This window comes from Pholcus phalangioides, unplaced genomic scaffold (genome assembly GCF_987345545.1).
Source record: "Pholcus phalangioides strain wild (caught in Gottingen) unplaced genomic scaffold, Ppha-v1.0 ptg000011l_1, whole genome shotgun sequence".
Taxonomy (NCBI): domain Eukaryota; kingdom Metazoa; phylum Arthropoda; class Arachnida; order Araneae; family Pholcidae; genus Pholcus; species Pholcus phalangioides.
In genome coordinates, this window is record NW_028301604.1 from 9,901,710 (window position 1) to 9,922,532 (window position 20,823).

Sequence of the window (20,823 nt, forward strand, 5' to 3'; positions counted from 1 at the left end):
AAATAGCATGTATTGCTTGTATAGTTATGTTCTATCAGCCCTTAAACCTTTTATCGAGGGTTTCGAATCGACTGGTATATCTAAAAAACCCGGAATATATCAACAAAATCGTTCAAATCGCATTGATAAAGAAATAAACTCCAAGCTATAGATAGCAGTAATTTAGGAGAATGGTGGATAACGGGTAATAAAAAAAAATCATTATTATTTACTTTTTTTTTGTTTGTTTGCATCGTTCATCGGTCAAACCTAAATGAGAAATAATTACAATAGTCAGCCATGAGAGATTTGTTTTTGAGCGAAATCCGTTTCCGCACACACATGAAAAAAAAAAAGTTCATGAAACCTATCTCATGAGAAAGAAAAAAAAGAGACCAACAACACACATGGAGAGAAAATACAAAAAACAAAAAAAAGAAGCCATATATATATAAGCAAGAAAAGCAAACCTTCATTCTCTAGAGAAGAGAGAACTAATTTTTTTTCTCTTCATGATCTTCAACTAGAACAGGAGAGAGAGAATATATCATTAATTCAACATTTGGATCAGATTACTGCGCAGTTTTGCAGCAGCGTGTGTCTGTCTGTAAATAAGCCTAGAGGCGACTTCAAGCAATCATCAGTAAAGTTGACCCTTTCCTTGTCCCCTTTGCTCTTTATTTTTCCTTTTTTTTTTCTCATTATTATTCAATTCTACGGATTCCTTAAAAGGCATAAATCTTTTAGGCTTGATTTATTTATTTATTTTTTTTTTTTTCATATCCTTATTTGTCCATTTTTATCTAAGCTCTGATCGAGAGATAAGCGATAATTTGCGACCCGAGAATTGCCGTAATCTGGCTATTTCCGATTCCGGCAATAAAGCCTATACAGTGATACCTCGGCTAACGAACGCCTTGGTTTACGAATTTTTTGGCTAACAAAGATTTTTCTCGTGATTTTTATGCCTCGGCTAACGAACATTTTCGTTGATATAGATACACATGCTGTGGGACTTAGCACAGTCACGTTGCCAGCTGAAATTTCGTGCCAATCATCACACGCATCAGAATTATTGTCAGTTGAGTACATCTTTTTGCAGATGCACCTCCACTTCTGTGTCTGAAATTTTTTGAATATTTTCTGACGCTAGCATAATACAGATTTCTAGCATCTAGATTTCTAGACTATTTGAAGTTTTCAGACAATAGAAAATGCATTGAAAAAAAAGAGCCTATGTTTTTAGAGCACGCGTTCTTTCAGTATAACACTCATAGCAGTGAACTGCACAGTATGAACAGTCCAAGACAGTGGTTCCCAAACTTTTTTAGACTATGCCCCTTACCAAAGCATCTCTGAAATCTTGATGTCCCGTGCTTTTTTTAGGGGATACTCCCCCACCCCCGGTGAAGCCCTCATAAATTTTAAAACCAGATTATTTTATTCCCGATCCCGTGGAATAGGCCTTTAATGTATTTCACTCCCCGCTAGCAGACACTCGATAGCGAACACTAAATTCAGGGGCAAACTCCATTTTTGTTCCAAACTCTAATTTATTAAGTTTTGGTCATAAACCAAGATTTATCATATTCAACTAAGATTATGTTTAACCCCAAGCTCGTGTTGGTAAATATGATAAATCGTCAATCAATTAATTAACTCAACATAAATATGGTCCAAGATGATGAATTCGAATGCTAATGTTGATTTTGTTTGTTGATACTTGTGGAGAAAGGCCAACATTACAAGACTGATAATGTTGTTATGAATTTTTTTTACTTCACACTCATTTTAATTTAATTTAATTTTTATTCAAAAATATGTGTAGTGCACGTATCATGTACGGGTAAAAATAATTGATTGGTTTAATGAAGATAAGAATGGTTATAAATTTTTCCATATTTATCAGACTTCCCAACTTTATTTGTGAATTATGCATAATCGCCGATAAAAATGATGAATATAGTGAAGTTTAATGAAACTTTCTTTATCGCGACGATTGATGATTATGCATAATCACAAGTGTATCCCTTTAGCACTCCCGAAGCAAAACGTCATATAATGAGAAAGTCGTATAAACGAGGTTCCACTGTATATGGTACCTCCCCATAGGCGAAAACTCCCCGTTAGCGGACAAAATTTTTGGTCCCATGGGTGTCCGTTATCGAGAGGCTCTACTGCATATCTCATCTTCCCGTAACTTTCCATTTATTCAATTTTGAAGCTGTTCATTTAGCCTTCGGCCAGTTTTTTTTATAGCACTCCTTGGTGTTTAAAAAAAAACTTATCTTTAAAATTTGGGCATTGCCTGGAATAAATTAAACGGTTTTTTGATGCGCGATTTCCTAATCGCGTTTCGGCTAACGAAGATTTCGACTAACGAACCGGAACAGATTATGTAACTAGGAACAGATTATCTTCGTTAGCGGAAATATCATTGTATTAAAAATGCGTTATTTTTTTAATCTGACTGCATCTACATTTTTGTTTTCGTTTTTTGTTCGTGGGTGATGGATGCATATTAATGTCTCTTTGCATAATGTCTTTTGTTTCGTTTTTGGATTTATTTGGTGGGACGTAACGATATGGCTTTAATGTGCTCTTGATTCCGACCGTCATTTTTGCTCTTGATTTTTTTTATTCTTTACGGATTTTGTTTTACATGTGACGAAGTTCGAGTTGTAAACATGGCCATTAATTTAGATGACCCCCCGAGATTGATGTTCTTTTAAAGGTCGAAAAAGAAAATGTCAGTGGGCGTCGATGAACTGGTTGGTACCGATGATTTTTATTTTTATTATTTATCATCTCTGTCCCACGATTGCTTTGAAAGTCTTTCTTTGATTAAGCTTTGTTCGGTCATGGATCGAGCATCATTAGGTCTGAATATAATCACTTATCTTATGATAAGTCTGTACGAGCGGATATTGTCATCGCAACTGTTTTTTATTGATCGTTTCAACGTGTTCCGGTTTGTTATGAAGCTCCTCGTAAAGCACACGATTTTTTTCTCTCACAAATTTGAGTTTTTAATTTAGTTAACATCGTAAACAAATCATTCATATGTATACATAATAAAGAACGTGCTCGGTCTAGACTTGTGTCCGGAAAATGTTCGATGCTCTACGGTTTTTATTTTTCAGATTTCATTTCAATCTGTCGAAAAAGTTCCTTTAATATATAATATGACAAACACGCCGCCGTCGCCGTCGGTGTCTGATTGTCTTCAATGAAGGTCATGAGTGAATGGCTTCTCTTTCCAGATACAGATAAATTCACATGACATTGCTATGATTACGGAATAAAATGATCGAAAATCCCCAAACTGAATATTTATCGAAAATAAATAAATATAAAAACAGCATTATAATCTTTTTTTTCCCCGCCAGACAAAAAATGCGGTATTTTTTTGAAATTCGACAGTTTGGATGATTTTTATCCTTTCGCGATGTTTGAATGTGGAATCGGCATTTATTTTCTTTTGCCGAAAGCCGACTAGAAATTGGAAACGCCTATTTTCATCACAAAGCATTTCCTACCATTCAGCTCTCTCTTTTTTTGCCGAGACATAGGCACAAGTTCACACCACATATGCTATGGTTTCAATTCCGTTTTCGCAACACAATAGCGAAAAAAATCATAACCTCTTAAATTTTCTTTGCTTATTTTCGTTGCTTTTGCCTCACAAACGAGACAGAAAGTATCCTTTGTTCTGTGCCGGTGCATTTTTCTTAATTGACGCTTCCTGAAGGTCTCGTTATATGATATTGTGCCGAGTTTGCACTGCTCGAATGGAGTAACGCAGCATGATATTCTAATAACATTATAAAAGAACCATTGTTTCGTCTCAGGGACTTGTTATGCTCATCAAAGTACTAAATAGGAGAGAAAGGACCAAAAGCTCTTTGACCAAACTAATTTGTGTTTGAACGATGCGGTTGAACCATGAGAAACACGCTTATGTTTAAAAATAACGACTATAAAAATATTTTGTTTTTCAACAAAATTTTGTTAACAAAAAATTGAGTGTTAGATGTATGCGTTTCATTTAGTTCGTTTTTACCTTTTTTTAATATGTTTAATCGATTACACCATAAGTTATGCATCGGGAATGATTAAAATAGTGAGATTTTTATTGCGAGAGAAATCTTGAAATGAAAATCGTAAAACTTATATATTTTATTTAAAGTTTTTAGGAATATAAAGAAATGGAAGTATTAATGTCGCGAATCGTACAATATTAATATGATAACGTGAAATTAGAAGTGAGAAGCGAAATTTATTTATAAAAATACTTGCCACAATTTTTCTTGAATTTTAGTCTACTGAAGAACCATATTTTAGCGAAAAATGTTTTTGTTTTTGTGAAAACAGCAAATGCGGCTTCCAAGATACTACAAATAACGCGGTACTATATTAAATAAAAAATTTTGTAATGAGAGCAAAAACATACAGCTTTACAATCACTGATATATTCGCATTATGCATATTTTATGTCACTATACGACGGTATCAGTGTCATAGTCACCTTCGGTTTGTAAAAAAATCATTATTCTTATGTAAAAAAATTGAACTTCATTTGAGTGCCACAAAAAATTCGTTATATTGAATATTGATACGTCACGAGATCCTCATAAAACTGCTCTATATTGAATATGTTCACCAGTTACAGTATTTATTCATATTTACTTAATCGAAATGTGATTTATTTGCTGTAATAAATTACTAGAATTGAAGATAAGAGTCCATTTGGGTGATTACTAAAGTCCCTTGGCCACATTTTACTGATGAACCGTTGATCCTGCAGGCATAGTCCCAGTTAGAAAAAGTATCCAAATAACGTGCAGATCTCAGATACGACATTAATATTGCAAGGGGGTTGCGCAATTATTAAAATAAAAAAAATAACTTTTTATTTGGTCACCCTGTCCAAAAAAACCCAATTAAAACGTTGTTGCCTGTTGTCTCTCCTGAGGTGAACAAAACAAATTCCACATTCCTAAGTAGAATAAATTCGCTTAGACATTTGAATTTAAAAAAATCACTGAACACAAGTGAAAGAACAGCATAATGAGCTTGTTCGTCAGTCCGTTCTTTCTCTCATTTTCAGTGAATTTTGAATTCAAGTATGTGAGCGAATATCGCACTAAGAAACATAGAACTATTTTTGTTGAACTTTCTAATTGGGATTTTTAGGACAGAGTGACCAAATAAAAAGTTATTTTTTATTATAATAACTGTACAATCCCTTGCAATATGAATGACGTATCTGAAGTCTACACGTTATTTGAATATTTTTTTAACTAAATGTATGCCTCTAGGATCACAACGGTTCGCCATTAATTTGTGGCAAAGGGACTTGAGTAATCGCCCGGTATATAGAGGGTGTACGGCTAAAAATATCCTAAAGTAATGGCTTATACTGAGAGAACGTCACATGCATAGTGATGAAAAGTGCTGCACCATCGATAGTGGATTGCTCCAATTTTTTATCCAAGGTTTCTGCCAAATTGACGCTTGTGCACTCTCGACAGCTGCAATATGACACTTTTTGTAGCAGTTACGCTGACTGCCAACATGGTGACACAGTGGTCGGCTGAAGTTGGTTTTCTATGATTTCCCAACTTCAAGGTGCAAGTGTGAGCCGATCTCCCATCCCAAAAGAAGTCTCTCCACAGAGAGCAATCAGACCTACAACATTTAAAATTCACAGATAGTACGTGATACAGGCAAAATAAATTGAAGAGTTGTTTGCTTCTAAATTCGGCCAAATGGCAGCACTTCTGAAACGCATGACAGGCCAGGCATTCCTCAGGAACAAACTTGACGACGAAACAAACATCACATACACAGCGCATTCCGACATGCGTTCCGATATGTGAAGCGTACAGACCACATGATCAGTGATCGCCAATACGCATCTAGATGCGTGATTCATAAATCAAAATACAATTTTACTTCTGAAAATTTCGTTCAGGAGTGAAAATACTATACCCCTCAATTAATCCTCCTAAATTATAGGTATTTTTAATAGAGTTATTTCTTACTTAAAAAACCCCTTAGTTTACAAAAATACAGAAAGAGGAGTGAAATTATTCTTCAAAATTATTTTTTCGGATTACGCTGGACATGATTCGACACAGCCTATCCCCGCATTTAATAACACTTCAAATGCTATCAAACACTTGGCAAGAGATCGAATACCGTTTTGACATCTGCAGAGGCACTAAGAGTGCTAACATTGAGCTTCATTAACCTGTAAAAAAAAACTTTAGGAATTACCCTTTTCAATGTGACTTAAATTTATAAGTAATCATTTGTGGCTCTTTTTTTCATTACACAAGCCGTTTCTTTTGAGTACCTTTAGCTCGGACACCCTGTATAATATTTAATTTCAAACTTATCAATAAATCATAACCGTTACAAAATTGAAATTTACTTCTTTGTTTCATTTTAGTCCGGAACCAAAGAAAGAAAGTCGTTTGACTTCTATCATAGATCAGTTATTGATCAATAAATCGAAAGATACATTTCATGGTGAGTCACAGAACGGAGGAGCTACGCCAAGTAACAACAGCAGCAGTAGCAGTAGCAGCAGTGGCTGCGGCGGCAGTGGCCATATCAGTCATAATATCAGTAAGTTGTGTTTCTTACTTAAACCAAAATGCTCCGAACAGCTGTTGAAAAAAATTTTCAAACGCAGATCCTCCGTAGAGAAAATTTGATTGTAATTACCGATAACAATAAAATCACATTCAATTGCTAACGGAGAGAAATTCGGAATATTTGTGGATTGATGTGTAGTTCGTAGAACCAATAATCTTTTCACATTGCGTGGAAAGACTCGTTGTTTGAACAAGTATGAATTTTTTCCCCCGTATGTCTTGCAAGCATTTGTCATCACCCGATTCCTTATCAGAATGCATACATGGAAAAGCTTTCAAACTCTCTCTGCATGTGATGGAATATTCATTCTCATTTTTATTTCTTCCGGTGCTTTTGTTGCGTGTCAGTATGTATATATATATAAGTTTCAGAAGAGCCGCTTTTCATATATTTTCAAGGCTTTCACAAGTGCCAGCCGCTTGCAAAATCAAAAAGTAGCATCTCAATATTATGACATATAGCTATTGGCTGTCCTTTTTTCTTTTCAACACGAATACATACATTCTCTAGTTATTGGAAAAATATGATCCGTTCCATCTACTAATGGACAAAACATTTTGAATTAATCGAACCCATAATTTTTGTAGACTTAATGCTCTCTTTAGGTGAAAGAGTATGATAAAAACATTCATTATATGTTTTCTCGTTAGACATGCTTCGTTTTATTTTATCGTTTTACACAAGAAAAAATTAATGTAAAAATTAATGCTCGTGAAAGCACTTAAAATATTGTTTATACAGCAGAACTCAGATTATCCTAGGGGACCGTGAAAATGTGGCCGCTATTGGGGAGTAGCAGTTATTGGGAATGGCAGTTTTATTTCTGAAAAACCACCTAAAATTTCCGATCTATATAATATGCAAAATGACAATCTGTTCTGCAATTGATTACAATAATTATATAATTGATTGTATTAGAATGTATGACATTATTGGTACTGTAATATTATAATAATTGATTAATCGACGGGGCCGCTACTAGAGGGGACCAGGCGGGTCTGGTGCGCGGGACCGGGGGAGGCACGAATTTCTCTCTTTAAACTCCCTTCAACATTACAGGGGGGGGGGGCACCAAAATGTGTGCTTTCCCCAAGCATCTAGTTGCAGCGCTGTTAGTCGATCTACAGTGCCATTTTGGCATCCTAAAATTTAGGCTTGCAGTGCTGAGGTAGAACACAATAGAAACGAATTGGTGAGAAAAACTGATATGAACCAAGACAATATATCAGTATCAGCAACCCTCAAATAGTTATTTATTTTCACCCACGATCAACTACATGCTCACCCCTGATGCGCTGGCCAAATGTGACTCTCAGAATTATCTGATGTGGCCCGCGATCTCAAATCTAATTTTGTAAGAATGGACTAAGCGGCACATTCTCAGATCACTTCAGTGACCTGCAGCAAATTTACAGATCAGTTAAGTGGCCTGTGGAACAACTGTATATCACTCAAGTGGCCCGCGGCACGACTATACATAGCTTAAGTGGCACTTGCCCCCCCTCTCCACTGCCTTCAATGTACCCATCTAGCATTTATACTCAGGAAAAAAAACATACATAATTCACCCCCCCCCCATAGAATTTGGGGGAAAAATCCCTTGAAAATCAGCCTCAAATTATTTTTCTCATAGCGATATGCATATTTTTTTTCCGACTCCATGTCCAAAGTGCCGTTGTTCGGAGGTTAACTTTAATGTTAAGTCTATGGGACGCGTTCGGTCCCAACAAAATGGCCGTTGTTCGGAGGTGGCCGTTAGAGAAGGGTTTACTGTACTTAATATCCATATTTTTTTCTATTGTCATTTTTTTTTCAGCAACCTCGTTCGACAGTTTGGATGTCGTGGCTTGGTATTACGTGAATTCTTATATATTTCTTATGCAATAGTTCCGATTTATCTTCAAAATTCGTATACTAAGAGAAAGGTTTTTTTTTTTATTTCTCTTGAGCAGGAGAGGAAACGGATTATACAGATCTATAACTAAGGCTGCACTCGAAGCTCACGAGAATCTTGAGCGGCCCACCTTCGTAGATGATGGGAGGTTTGGAGAGCTATTGAAATTAGTGTCAATAAACCGGACCATTCGACATATAGTACGAGGGGGCGATGACTAAATGTTTAGAAAAATACCACTTTTGCAAGTCCCCTTCACTCGAGGGTGGGTGTGGATGTAGGAGTATGAAACATGTTGACTGCTACTTTTAATATTAGCATTTGCGTGCATTTGTAGTGCTTTTGTCAATGTTGGAACCAATCTTCAGGATTACATCGTGAAAAAGTGTTTTTTCCCCAAAATTTCTCAAGAGACACCTACTATAGGCTTCAGCTGTTTTGATTCGGAAGCTCGTAGGCGTTTTTTCGAGATGTTCGCCCCCGTGTGAAAGGTCAGTTTTTTGTGCTTGCTTATACTCAAACCTACTTCTACTTTAGCAGCACTCCATTCTATCGAGTGATCTTCGAAAAATTCCGCTTTCGTGGCAGGCATTGGAAATGATTGCTACGCATACGCACTGTGTGTTTATACGTAATGTTTCGCCATTTTTCAACCTGAAACTAAAAGGAAATAGAAATGTGCAAATTTGAAATTTTGAATAATATTGAAAGTGATTCCAGTCACGTACGTGAAATATATATATTTTTCAATATAAGGTTTTGAAATAAGGGTTTATAAATGCCCATTTCCTTCATCTTTTCCACTTCAATACTTATAAATTTAGTACGGTAGAAGTCATGTATAGATTACATCAGTTGTTTCACGAAGAGTGTTTCAAATGAATAAAAATTATATATTTGATTGTAAAATTAAAGCAAAATATTTAAAAAAAGTATTGGAAAAAATACGGGAAAATTGAGTTGTAATAGTTTCATTCCAGTAAAATAATTTGGGAAAATTATAAAATTCACAATTTTTAAATGACCTCCAATCAATAAAAAGACAATCGGTAAAAGTTTGCTAATTTGTATATTATACGAAAAGAAAATCATCCCCTAGTATTTTAATGGAAATTCGTCCAGATAACTAATGATTGAAATTTTTTAACTTTTGCCATTTTTAGTGCCACGTACCAAGTTTCGAAAAAAAAAAAAATAGAAAGATGGCCATAAAAAGTGGTAAACATCATTAATTTCCACTGCCGATACTCGACAAGTTTTCATTTAAATGCTAAAAAATACTTTTTTCCCGATAAAGTTAAAAGAAGCTAAACATTTTTGTAATTTTATGCGATTGAGAGCCGTAAAAAGTTTCAATATTTATATTTTCCAATTATTTTTTCATGTGGTCGAAACTATCTGAATTTAAGAAATACCAATACAAAGGCCACAATTGCAATTTGCCCATCGAAGTGGCTATAAAAAAGATGTCCAAAAAAAATATGGATGTCAAAGATAACCAAAATACTGCATACATACCCAACTTAAAAGCATATATCACGAAAGAAAAAACTGATAATTAATACTATATAAAATACATTTCCCATAAAAAAGATTATGGTTGTCTTAGCTAAGTATGGATAGATTCTCGATTTATCCCAGTATGTCTATCGTACTTCTTTTTAAAAGTATCAATTGTGATAGAATTCACGACCCCCAGAGGTAAGCTATTCTATTTATTGATAACCCTATTAGAGAGGAAAAACTCACCGAGAAGCCACAACCTGGAATTGTGTTCCCTTGATTGACGGTGTGTTAATAGTTCATTGTCCATCCCTCCCGTTGAAAATGTTAACATTTCGATGACTGACTTCAAACGGATACTTTTTTCATATTTATTTTAATTTTAAATCAACTGTAGAATTTTTTATTAATTTCGGAGACTAGATGAAACACCCGTGATTCTTAAAATTTCAGACTTGACATGGAATTAACCATCCGACATAGACATCTCTTGCCGGTCTTGAAAATTTGTCTGGAAAATCGTTCCCTCCACGTGTTTACCACAGTTTGAGAGTTGGCCTGATTTTCTTACAAAATAGCCGATAGAGTAATTTTGAGTTTAAAGATGAATGGATAGCGTACGTATTTTTTTTTACATTTTATCGATGCATTTCAAAGTTCCGGTGCGTATTTCCTTTGATTCGACAACGGACGGCTTGGTTGCTATTTAACTGTGTTAGTCAAGGTAGGCCTGCCAAGTGTGACATTGTTCCTCGAATCCGTATCGTCAGCAAGAATGGGCGGGAACGCGTCACAGGCTTCAGACTGTGACGGCTCATCATCATTGTAGTTGAACGACCCTTGCCTTTAGGCAATAAAAGTAAATAAATAAATAATAACAATAAAAAAAGACAAAATTCACGACAGATTTCTTCACGATCCAATGATTTTTCCGTAACAAGAAAAATAACCCACTCCAATACAGTCTTGAAAACCCATAAAAAAACCAACACATAGAAATTTACACGTGAAAGAAGAGCCGCAAATGTTTTTTTTTTTATCACCGTGGGAATGAGATATAAAACTATTATACGTTAGTGGCCATTTGTCCTATATCTGGTATGTGATTTTGATTTATTTTAAGTCTCGTAAAATATAGGTGTGGATACATTAGGTGTAGTTATTCTTTAACACGAGAATCTAATATACATGTCCGATAGCTAATTCCTAAACCGTAAGTCTTAGAGGTAATTTCCAATTACACACAATGTTTCAAATGTTGTCATATATCATCTTATATGCTATTTATATCTAAAAGTTTCTTAACTGTTACATAATTTATACAATTGTTCAATTTTGATCACCAGGTGGCACTTTTTTATCGCAGTTATCTTTTTTCTCATGGTCCAAATAACGTATATACCAAGTTTCAATGGAAAGACGCGCACTGCAACGTGCGCTACATAGGTCGGAGTTGTGTCCGTTGAATTATACTGATACTACTCCGACCTATGTAGTGCCCGTTGTGGCGGACGTATTTCATTGAAACTTGGTATATACTGCACGTTATTTGGACCATGGGAAAAATATAACTGCGATAAAAACACCACCTGGTGATGAAAAATTGAACTTTTTTTTATAGAATTTTTCTTTTTCCCCCATGGTCCACATATCCTATATACCAAGTTTCATCAAAATACCTGCATCAGAACAGGCGCTACATACGTCTGAGTAGTATCAGTTTATTTATAGCCACCCTGTACTTGGTAAAAAAATTTTCATGCACTGACATGTGAAACACAAAAACAAATCCGCTCTTTTAACCGCTGACCATAATTGACTGAGTTATATCTAATTAAATTTAAAGAATCTTTTTAGCTGAAAAAGAGGTGTTATACACAAAATCATTTCAGAGAAAAATTTTAATTAGTTTAATGTATTTATCAGCACGAAAGGGACCCAAGAACCGTGTTAGGTAGGGAAAAGATTTAGGGGTATGTATGTATATCTCGGTAGAGATTTTTACTCTACAGTATATTTCGTACTTGCCGAGACATTGTTGTGGTGTTTAGTTTTTGATTTTGGTTGTCTGTGTGTGCTTTTTTACTTGAATTCTCTCACAGCACCCTAGTGAATACGTTTTTTAACTGCTTTCCACAGCATCAAAAGCTGTAAAATTTTTCAATGGTTGTGCAATGATAATTTCTATATTTTAGAACTGCCCATGTCCTCACGAGCTTGAGTGTTGAAAACTTCTGCCTTACTACCTATTCCTCGGTATACTATTTGGAAATAATTGCCGTAACCCCCAAACAGCTGTTATGCGAAATTATCGTATCATTTTTCATTCGATTTATATCATTAGAAAAAAAAGAGAAGAATTAATAAAAACAATTTCTTCCCCTTCAAACGTCTATTTATCCATTTGCAGTATACAAAAAGGAATCCAGTGGTTACTACTTGGGCGACAAGAATTAGCGTAATTGAATGCCGCCTAAAAGAGAAATTAACATTTTTGAAACGGCAAGCGAAGCCTCCGAAAAATTAATGATTAGTATTCAACATTAAGAAACCAATCAATTATCTGTAAAGTTATGTAAGTTTTCCTTTCGACCCTTAAATGTGCCTACCACGCCAGGAGTGTTGTCGAGCGTGATTCGGTTTTGCTCTGCATCTATTCGGGCGTGGGTAGGCGACCTTTTCCTCTTTGCTACACCACATACAGCAGCAGAAGCAACATCTTATGCACTATCCTTTTCAATTTCATTTGCATCCAAATAACTCATAGCTTGGAGGTAGGGGAGAAAAAAGATGAAAGCCAAGGATAAAAAAAAGCAAGAAAAATATGAATAGGATGAGAGGAAAAAAAGGTTATCAAGAAAGAAAAGAGAGAGGTTAAGAGAAAATCCTACCCGAGCTACACCCCAAGATTACCACCTCTGCAAGGCAGTGATGAGAAATTTTCATTAAGTTCGTGAGAAATCCTTGACCTCTTCTCTTTCTGTTCAACTTGCTTTGAAATGGTAGAAATCGTATTAAAACGTAAATTACTGATACTTTCGGACATGAACAAGTAGATGGCAGATTTGTTTATGGCAAAGACTGCCTGCGTGCGTTCCCACTTGCATCTAAGCTATAAAGTCTTAATGCCTGCACCCGTCAGCGATGATTTGAGATTTTATTGCCTTTTTTTTTGGTTACCTAAAAATGCGTCTCATAATCATGGATGAAAGACAGTAAAATAAGGTGGATAGTTGAGAAGTAATTATTACTTAAAAGATAAGTCTTATCGGTTTATATTTAAAAGAATTTGGTTCGGATTAGTTCGAGTAGCTTAGTATTATTTCATTTTCTTTTTAGGCTACAATAGTCACTTTTTTGTGTGCGACGAAAAGCTCTTTCTATGATTTTTTATTTTGCTGTAATTGATCTGTCTTTAATCAACTGATATGCTATCAATCATATGGAATTATTGAAAGATATCATACCAAAAAAAAAAAAAAAACTAAGAAGAAACCGATGTGTGAAGCATTTAAAGGAGAAAAGTATGCTGATGTATTTTTCTATCACTTTTCCTTTAGGACAAAGCAAGCGAAACAAATTGTTATTTAATTTTTTCAATTATTGGATATAGCTCAAATTGAAATTACTTTAGAAATAATAAACTTACCATACAAAATAACAAGGTTTTTAGTTTTCAGAAATGTATAATGTAACTTTAAATACTTATTTCATCAAGACGTTCTGAATTTTGTAGGCATATGTTTCTGTTGTTGTATATTTTTATCGTATTAAAATTAACATTTTTGGCAACTCAGTGAAATATGTCCAGTCCAGTATTGCTTTTATCTTCATCAGTGTATTTGTCAGCATATAAAGACTGTATACTGATGAAGATATTTATCTTCATCAGTATACAGTATTTATAATTAAATTGCTCAATACTGATAATCGCAACACTTCTTCCCTACTAGGCACTTGATATGTTATTAATTATTTTTAAAAGGAAATATTATAAAATGTATACAAGATATAAAATTGAAATATTTATCAAGTGTATGGAAATGTTGGTTTAAAATAAATAACTAATTAAAGGTTTTGCGAAGTTTTAAATCTGGGAATTTCAGTCTAGAACACGATGATTGGAGTAGATGACCTCCTGCAGCGGATGACATCATGAAGATGGAAATAGAAAAAACTCTGAAATTTGCCACTCGAAATTTAGCAGAGATTCTAAAAACTCGGAAAATTGAAGTATATAAAACTTCTGTGAGGTCTCACAGGGGGAAACGGTATAGATTAGTGCATGACATGCTTCGAAAGCGTCCATTTTCAAGTACAAATTTTTCTTTGACCACTCAAAACAAATTCCATGAGTTATGACGAGATATTTATCACTGATCAGACATCCTACCATCTCACTTTTAATGGTTTTGTGAAGATCATTCGCTGATTCAATGCTGTCAAAGCTATATTGTTAACCTTTTGGCCTCCAAAACAGCTAAATTCCATAAGACCGGAATTTTAGAAATATCAGAAAAATAGCTACAAATTAAAAGTAAAGGAAATAAATAAAGACAAATTCTCCAATTTTTATTCCTACTCTCAAAAACACGAAAAACGCTCAGAACTATCCGGACGACCCAAATATATGGTATCATGAATTGTTATTGGACAATCATTCTATTGAAAGAAACAAAATAAAATTTATTACCGTTAATTTCCTCATTTGATACAATTACACCATGTCAAATAGATTCCCAAAAGAATTTTTCTAACATATAATGTAAAATTTAAAAATAGCATAAAAATTAGTTTTGATGATTTCGTGTCTGCAAGAATGAAAATATAATCATGTGCGAAATTAAGTTTCGTTGTGGTACTTTTCCGATTATAAGGAACAGGAAAAAAAATTGTTCGTGGAATAGTTGCTGTTCATGAAGCAATCAGATATCCAAGAGCTAAATTCGTGCGTGTATCATAGCTTATGTGAATAACTACTAATATTCGTGACTGTTTCCAGAGTAACGAGAAAAAATGAAGCAGCAATAATATTTTTTTTACTCGCTTTACCTTTCTTAATTTAGATGAGCTTCAGAGATGGCGAAATTTCGATCACGAATCGTTTCAAAGAGAAGTCTATTTTTTCTTCTCGAACTCGGTCTAATCAGTCTGCAATGTTGTTGCTTGCATTCGATCTCTTTGAATTGGCGCTGAAAGAAATTAGCTCATTCTCTAGGTATGGGTTTAACATGAGATTATATTTCTGACGTTGCCTTATCTTTGATGATATAGAAGGGAAGCGAAATATGATGTTATTTCCAAATTCTTTGTTTTATTTTATTTTCTTTAAAGGATGCAATCAGTGATTATCCGTTTCTATAGTCATTGTCTTTCACTCATTACACAACTTCGTGTAAAAAAAAAATTATGCAGTGTGTTTTCGCGTGTTTATTTTTTTTTTACTTCACATCACGCACACGGTAGCTCATGAGCTTATTACCGAATTCTCCATCTGCTACCGATCTTACGTACTGACAAGCAATATACGTTTGTAGATGCTCGCATCTGAAGATGGATGTAACTTTGCACGTGTGTGTGAAACAGTTTTGTGGAATTGGGGATGTGCGGTCAGAAGCTAGAGCAAATTACTTTGGTGATGTTGAAGAAGAAAGAAGATCACAAAACCAAAGAAGCCCTAGTTTATGCACCGCTGCGTGTCACTGGATTCTCACAAATTATTGAACGTTACTGCATACACTGTTTGACATTGTCATGGGAGTGTGAAGATGGTCATTTCGGGAATGAAAAAAAATTATCGAGGTCAATGTCCGTAGCATGAGTGACCTGGAACAGTGATATGCCTGGACATGGGTGTTGTTCGTTTTTGGCTTGGCTGCACAGTAGGAAAACAATTTTTTTTTTAATTTGGTTTGTTCGTCTTCCTTGGTGTAATTGGTATGACTTTATTAAATTAGAGCAGGCATCTTCGACCTGCTGCTCGCGAGCACCACGATGTCCCCGAAGCGCTCATAGTGCTCTATGCCCTTTTTCAATTTCATGCTCGAGAGCATGCATATACAAATTGCATTCAAGGATTGAAATCAGCCTGATTTTTCATGCATTTGTATGTCAAACTTGGAGTAAGAGTGCTTTTCTTTCGATGATAGGTGCTCGCGACCAAAAAAAGTTGAAGACCTCTGAATTACAGTCTGGATAATCCAAGGTAAATGCAAACGACGCCAGCTGGGATTACTGAAAACTCCGATTATCCAAAAAGTAATGGAAAAAAATGACTTTTCAAATGAGGAGAGAGGGAAGGGGGTTCTTCCTCGTTTTTGACCTTTATTCGCTGGCCTAATTTATAATATACTTCAAAGATCCATGAACTCATAAGGCAGGCTGATTGGGCCCTGGGGACCGATATGAATGTTTTTTTTTACTCTGTAAATTTACTATAGAAGGGCGTGTGAGAAATTTTTACCTGGGATCCTGATCTACGGGAAAACCCGGTCTACGGATCAAGACAGAAATTACTCACATTCGTGGAAAAAATTAGAAAAATTAAACAAAACTCGTTCTTGGTGATAGGCAAAGAGAGGTTTCGAAAGTTAACTTCAAAAAATTCCTGCACCTCAGATTGATTATCCGGAACCTCGAGACTTACCGAGATGCTGCTACTGTTACACTAACTCGCTGTTAATTCTAAATGTATTCGATTACATCGGTTGCTCAGCCATTATATCTCATTAGTCCCAAGTAAACAGGCTAGCAACATTTAAGTAGCAAAAAATGCTTTCCAAACTAATAACTGCTACTGTGATGTCTTTTTGATCATTGATCCTGAATATCACTCCCATTTTCCACCATCACGCAAATGATTTTCACAAAAAATATCTCGATACTATAAGTTTATAAAACTTGTTTGAATCCAAAAAATTAACTGCTGAAAATATTCTTTTTTCATTTTTATACGTTTTTATCATGGATAGATTTGGTAAATAAAAATACAAATACATACAATATCTGAAACCACAACACTCAAGTTGCCCACCAATGTGGCTGAAAAAAAGGTAAAAAATTAAGAATTACAAAAGAATATATATAAATGAATATATAATAAAGAAATAACACATTGAAAAAAAAGCCCATGAAAGTATGGTTGTCATATTCTAAATACAGCAACCCAAAGTTAGGAATAATTCTTCAGAAAAATTAACTAAAATGACTAAAGAACACACTGCCCATGAAAATTCGGTTGTCATTTCATTTTAAATTATAAAAAAATCAGAATACTTTTTCAAAATTTGAAGCAAGTACAGTAAAGAATAGAAACCCTTCAAGATATATAGAAAAATTTTTAAAAATGCTATTTATGAATTTTTATGGAATTTTGAACAAATGTTACTTTTTGCCCAATTTTCTTATTTCAACTGTCCTGTGCTCCCTGAAGTATGGCGATCTTTCCAATTACTCTTATTAAGCTTATCATGTTTTCTTTTGAAGGTGTCTTTCATGGGGGAATTCAAAAGGAAATCAATTTGATTATTATAAATTTATTGCTGAACTTTTTTAAATTTAAAAGATCATTAAGAGAGAAATGATTATGATAAAAATAAATACGTATATTAATAAAACAATAATTCAAATTATGATAAACTGATTTGTTATTTATTTTTATTCCCTTTTATTCATGCCATGCTCTCAATTTTATTCTAAATACTACTTATGAAAACAAAATCAGGAATTGATCTATAAATATATATACCAATTATTATATTTCAGAAAATTTGTATCGCAGGCGTGTGTGGTATTACACTGAACAACCAATTTCGACAAAGTGTCTGCGTCCGAAACAAAAATAGTCATTTACTACATGACTGTTAAACCATTGTGCATTACAGCACAATTTTTTGACTATCGGCGTCTGATACGTCATTTTGCATTGCGCTTGTAGTGGACATAAGAAGCATCTCTTACAAATTGTCCAACGGTAGTCAGCCTACATCGAGGTTGACCATTTTCCTTGGTAACGTTGTTCTATGGACCTTAACCACTTTTTCACCATACCATAACGCTCGTAAGGCACTTGGTAAAGCCAATAAAACTTCTTCATGGTGATATTCGTGTTCAGCAGGTCAAAATCATTTGGAATCACATATTTTCATGTCGGACACAATTGCATTGTTGCCCAGTATTATTAATCAATAAATCACTTTTTCTAATTTTTTTGAAATGAAAGACTAGACAAAAATATCATAGAATTATTCATATACGCGGATGAGAGGCAAAAAATGAAGTTCAATGTGTTCAATCTGCTTCATCTACTTTGTGTAAAACCAGTAGCACGAGAGAACGGAAAACGAACAAATTTCTCAGATAGAGGATAACATCCACATGATTGCGGAAGTCAATTTCCAAAAGTATGCAATTTGTACTTCAGTCATGTGGAAAAAAAAAGGGACAAGGTGATGAGAGACGGTAGAAAAGCATCGTCACATTCAATACCTTGGGGTTTTCTGAAGCTTATAGCAATGTAATAATGACTTCCTTCAGAGAAACACAACTGATGTTAGTACTCACGATCAACTTATTTGTGGTCAAGAGATCCATTAAATCTGTAAGATGAGAAGTAGTATATCGTTCTTTTTTTTATCGGATAAAATAGGTAATGAATGAAACTGATACAGGTTATACACAGAGATTCGTCTTAGAAACAAAATAGCAACTCCATTAATCTTTCAAAACCCACACTTGATATCTTTGTACCTTTTCTCCTACAAATGCTACAATTGAGTTATAGTTTGATTTTGCTTGATCGCAATTATCCGAAATTATTTCATATTACAATTTTATAAATCATTTCAGAATTACATTTGTCGTATGGCCAACAAATCGTATTAGTAATGAAGTTTAAAACATCACTTTACCGTTAGCAATAATGAAAGATCGACGAATTTCGCGTAATTGTACGTCGATCTCATTTTTGGAACATTACATCATATTGCTCACGCAGTATAAGCGAGATTACTATATTGGCATTATAATCGTACTTTATATTATTCATATATTATGTAAATCGAGATTTAATGGCCGATTTTTCATCTACAAAAATAAATTAAGCTGTTCTAAAACCAAAATATAGTAGTGTATATTTTGTTGAGCCTAATTCATGATGTAACTTATTGTATAAACTGTTCGCCGTCTGACAGTCCAGTGGTTAGGGAAATGATTGCCTAGGTCTGGGTTCGAGCATGGATGTCTACTAATACTTAAAGATCTCTTAGGAATACTTGATGATCACGTTATTATTATTATAAAAAAAAAACATTCGATGCTACGCCAGCTACCATAAGACATATATGGTCAACCCATGGCCCACGAGTCAAATGTGGCCCTGGAGTCATCTGAAATGGCCGGCGACCTTGAACCTAATTTTGTAAAAATGAATTAAGCCACACATTTACAGACCACTTGAGTGACCCGCGGCACATTTCAAGATCACTTAAGCGAGTTATAGCATATTTGCAGATTACTTGAGTGACCCACGGCACAGTACCAGATCACTTAAGTGACATGTGGCACAGTACCAGAGCATTTATGCGGCACATGGTGCAGTTCCAAATCACACAAGTTACCCATAGTGCGGTTCCAGAGCACTTAACCCGTGACACATTTCCATATCATTAAAGTGGCTAAGCGCACATTTTCACATCATTAAAGTGGCTAAGCGCACATTTTCACATCATTAAAGTGGCTCAGAGCACATTTCCGGATCACTCAGATGACTCGCGGTATATTTCCAGATCACTCAAGTGACCCGCAGCACCTTCCCAGATCACTTAAGTGCCCCCCCCCCCCCGCTCCAAGGCACATCTACAGATTTCTGAGTGGCCCGCGATACGTTTTCAAACCAGGATACGTTTTGGATGTCGCAGAGATAAAAAATTGAAACCATGTTATATGTATATAAGAAGTTTATGTTTTTTTAAGAAAGAAGATACACAAAACGTTATTTTCTTGAATCAAGTGAACATATTTCATGTACGTACGACCTGTTCAGAGTATTTAATTTGTACTTTTTAACTTTCGAATGGCGTCCCCAAAGACATTTTTTTACTTTCATCGGCAACAATTATCTTTCTATGGTAGGCGTGCCACTAAGGGCAAGGCATTGAAAATATCCAGGTCCTGAGATGGCATCATTCTTCCCCATATAGAGAGTCTCGCATTCCGAATCAGGGCACACCTCCTGGTGGCAAGCAAATCTTGGGTGGGGCCACCTCGATGCCGCCGCGTGCGTCTCCAAACTTCATAAGACTTTACTGTAATTATGGTGGAAGGTAACAGATGGTAAGGCAATAGTTACGTTCAGATAACAACTTTAATAATACTTGTACATGCATCGTAAACAAAGAAACAATCCGAAAGAAAGATAACGGAACGTTAATATTCCGTGACATAAGCTGTCATTTAGAGATCGTAATGGTGTCATCTGTGACATAATGAATAAAAATGGAACTGTTGATAAATGTTAAAAAAAACTGAAGGAGTCTATATTTTTTTAAAATTATCTTCAATATTTCCAGAGTGTTTTTCTCCACCGAAAAACCTCGAGGCAAAATTTTCATTTCGCGGTATACAGGGTGTTTACGGAGAGTGTTTGCAAGAAATGAAACTTCTATGGTTGATTCTAAAATTCAAGTAAAATGTGAGGAAAAATATCGGGAAAGAAAGGGAAATTGATAGTTTCACCCCCCCCCCCTACAAAATTAGCGTCTCTATCATAACATAAATTACTC

At 34.9% G+C, this 20,823-nt stretch overlaps 1 protein-coding gene across 2 annotated transcripts in view; it reads left to right on the forward strand.

Annotated features, from left to right (window-relative positions):
- LOC149080027 (uncharacterized) overlaps positions 1-20,823 on the forward strand; it is a 193,098-nt gene that overhangs the window by 75,327 nt on the left and 96,948 nt on the right. For both annotated transcript variants that reach the window (XM_089238968.1, XM_089238969.1), the window contains exon 4: positions 6,437-6,615. In XM_089238968.1, the coding sequence (XP_089095094.1) occupies positions 6,437-6,615 (179 nt within the window). The remainder of the gene's footprint in view (positions 1-6,436; positions 6,616-20,823) is intronic.